We start from the raw sequence: 3,636 nt of genomic DNA, 5'->3' as shown, positions 1-3,636 counted from the left end.
AGTTCTGGAAAGCACCTGGTCTAACCCAACTCAAGCCCAAGATGGCCCCAGATTGGCCCATTAACAACACTGGAACCAAACACGACCCATAATAGGCAAAGGTAGCTGTTGCAGATGACTGGACTGAAGGCAAATGCAGCTCAGTCACAACAGTAACATACATAGAAGACATCCCTGAAATGCTAGGTTCTGGTGAACAGAGGACATTGCACTATGGGGCATCACAGGACTTCTTCTTCATAAGGCCACTACTTGAAAAAGCAGGAGATGTAGTGACTTTCCTAACACATAAAACAGACACACAGAGTTAGACAAAATAAAGAGACAGAGGAATATGTTTCAAATGAAAGAACAGGACAAAAAAATCACAGCAAAAAAGCTAAAGGAAACAGAGATAAGTAATATGCCTGATAGAGAATTTAAAGTAATGGTCATAAAGATACTCACTGGACTTGAGAAGAGTGGAGGACCTCAGTGAGACCCTTAACAAAGAGAAAGAAAATGTAATAAAGAACCAATCAGAGATGAAGAACCGAAGCTGAAATTAAAAATACACTAAAGGGGGATGCCTGGGTGGCTCAGCCAATTAAGCCTCGGACTTCGGCTCAGGTCATGATCTCATGGTTTGTGGGTTCGAGCCCCATGTCGGGCTCTGAGCTGACTGCCAGCTCAAAGTCTGGAGCCTGTTTCAGATTCTGTGTCTTCCTCTCTCTCTGACCCTCCCCTGCTCACGCTGTCTATCTCAGAAATAAATAAAACATTAAAAAAAATTTTAATACACTAAAGGGAGTAAATAGTAGACTAGAGGCAGAAGAACAATTTTAGTATATGTGCTGCCAAAGCGAGCACAGAGGAAGCAGAAAAACAAATCAGAAACCTAGAGAACAGAGAATGGAAAGCAGTCAAGGTAAATGGGAGAAAGAAAAATAATTTTTAAAAAAGGAGAGAGAAAATAGATTAAGGGAACTCAACAACACATCAAATGTAACAACATTCACATTACAGGAATCCCAGAAGGAGAAGAGAGAGAAAGGGGAGTGGCAGAAAAAATATTTGAAGACATAATAGGGGAGTGGCAGAAAAAATATCTGAAGACATAATAGCTAAAAACTTCTCAGATTTGGGAGAGAAAAAGAAATCCAGATTCAGGAAGCACAGAGGGCCACCAACAAAATCAACCCAAGGAAGCTCTCATCAAGACTCATAGTAATTAAAATGGCAAAAAAGTAGTGAAGAAGAGAAAAATTTAAAAGCAGCAAGAGAGAAGAAACAGTTACAAATACATGAAACCCCATAAGGCTGTCAGATGATTTTTCAGCAGAAACTTTGCAGGCCAGAGAGGAGTGGTATGATATATTCAAAGTACTGAAAGAAAACCTGCAATGAAGAATGCTTTCTCCAATAAGACTATCTATCATTCAGAATAGAAAGAGAGATAAAAAAAAAATTTCTCAGACAGGAGCTCCTGGGTAGCTCGGTTGGTTAAGCATCAAATTCTTGACCCCAGCTCAGGCCTTGATCTCATGGTTGTGAGCTCAAACCCCATGTTGGGCTCCACACTGGGCATGAAGCCTACTTTAAAAAAAATTAAAGAGTTTCACAGCCAAACAAAAAGTTCAAGGAATTTATCACCATTAAACTAGCCTTACAAGAAATGTTAAAAGGAATTCTTTGAGTGAAAAGGAAAGATCACAAGCAGGAGCACAAAAAGTAGAAACCACAAAAGCAGCAAAATTAAATATATCTATTAGGTATATCTATGTCCCTTGACCCAGTCAAGGAATTCATAAAATGAAAGGATGTAAAGTATGGCATTATAAACATAAAACATGGGGAGAGAGAAGTAAAAATGTAGTGCTTTTAAAATAGGTTCAAATTTAAGTGACCATCAACATAATATAGGCTGTTATATGCACAAGATGTTACATATAAACTTAAAGGTAACCACAAATAAAAAAAAAAAAGATAAAGATATGCAAAAATCTTTTAAAAAGTAACCCAAATATATCACTAAAGAAACCCAGCAAACAATTGGAGAAAAAAGTAAGACAAGAAAGAAATGAAGAACTACAAAAACAACCATTAAAAAGTAACAAAATGGCAATAAGTACATATCTATAAATAATTACTTTGAATATAAATGTACTAAATCCTCCATTCAAGAGACATGGAGTGATGGAATGGATAAAAAAAGAAAGACCCATCTATATACTGCCTACAAGAGATTAATTTCAAACCTAAAGACACATGCAGATTGGCACTCAGCAGAAGCCACTGTGCAGACAGGACTTTGTTCACTCCCACACCTCACTCCCTTTCCTGAAACCATGTTTGACAAATCCAATATGGCTGAGATTGAGATATTCAAAAAGTTGAAACTGAAGAAGACAGAAACACAAGAGAAAAATCCACTGGTTTCAAAAGAAACAACTGAACGGTAAAAGCAAACAGGCAAATCATAATGAGTCATGTGCAGCCAATATGAACTGTGCATTCCACAAGCATTGACTTCTTATTTTACTTTTTTTAGCTGCTTAACTTTGTAAGATGTAAAGGGGTTGGATCAAGTTTAAATGACTGTGCTATCCCTTTTCACATCAAAGAATCAAGAAATATTGACAACAAAGGCCACGCCTGCCTCTCCCTTCTGCTTGTCTGGCTGGCAGGAAAGGGAAAGAACTTCCATGATAGTGAAGGAAAAAGCTGGGTGACACAACAGTGAAATCTAGAGTAAAAACCAAGCCAGCCCAAGGTGACCTGCAAGCTGTAATCTGCTGTTTAATCACAGAGCCATTTTTCTGTTCAAATGATTTTAATTATTGGAATACACAATTTTTTGAATGTACAAATAAAAAAATTTAAAACCTGAAAAAAAGACACACGCAGATTAAAGTGAAGGGATGGAAAAAGCACTTATCATGCAAATGGAAGTGTATAGAAAGCCAATGTAGCAAAATAGACTAAAACAAAGACTATAACAAGAGACAAAGAAGAATACTACATAACCATAAAGGGAACAATCCAACAAGAAGATATAACAATTGCAAATATTTATGCACCCAACACAGAGTCACCCAAATACATAAAGCAATTTTTAACAAACATGAAGGAAATAATTGATAGACATATGATAATAGTAGGGGACTTAACACTCCCCTTTCATCAATGGATAGATCACTCAAACAGAAAATCAACAAGGAAAGAGTGACTTTGAGTGACAAATTCAACCAGATGAATCTAACAGATATACTGAGAACGTTCCATCCTAAAACAGTGGAATACACATTCTTTTCAATGTGCACATGGAACATTTTCTAGAATAGATCAATGTTAGTCCAAAAAACAAGTCTCAACAAACTCAAAAAGACTAAAGTCATATCATGCATCTTTTCCAATCTCAATGCTATGAAACAAGAGATCAACCACAAGAAAAAATCTGGAAAGAACACAAATACATGGAGGTTAAATAACATGTTACTAAACAATGAATAGGTTAACCATGAAATCAAAGAGCAAATCAAAAAATACATGGAGACAAATGAAAACTCAAAAGTCCAAAATCTTTGGAATGTATCCAAAGTTGTCCTAGAAGGGAAGTTTATAGCAATACAAGCCTACCTCAAGAAGCAAGAAAAA

The 3,636-nt window shown here is 36.4% G+C and overlaps 1 protein-coding gene across 1 annotated transcript; it reads left to right on the top strand.

Annotated features, from left to right (window-relative positions):
* The first annotated feature begins 2,327 nt into the window (after positions 1-2,327).
* LOC144224974 (thymosin beta-4-like) lies at positions 2,328-2,441 on the top strand. Its single transcript, XM_077756068.1, has one exon. It carries the CDS (start codon positions 2,328-2,330, stop codon positions 2,439-2,441), a length of 114 nt encoding a protein of 37 aa, XP_077612194.1.
* Positions 2,442-3,636: the final 1,195 nt, after the last annotated feature.

The sequence above is a fragment of the Crocuta crocuta genome, unplaced genomic scaffold, assembly GCF_008692635.1.
Source record: "Crocuta crocuta isolate KB4526 unplaced genomic scaffold, BGI_CrCroc_1.0 scaffold431, whole genome shotgun sequence".
NCBI lineage: Eukaryota > Metazoa > Chordata > Mammalia > Carnivora > Hyaenidae > Crocuta > Crocuta crocuta.
Note: the sequence above shows the minus strand (reverse complement) of the source record. Positions and strands in the feature narration are given on the sequence as shown.

Bases quoted from the DNA above. Each gene is read 5' to 3' on its own strand.
- LOC144224974 (XM_077756068.1), top strand. From the start codon at position 2,328: ATGTTTGACAAATCCAATATGGCTGAGATTGAGATATTCAAAAAGTTG.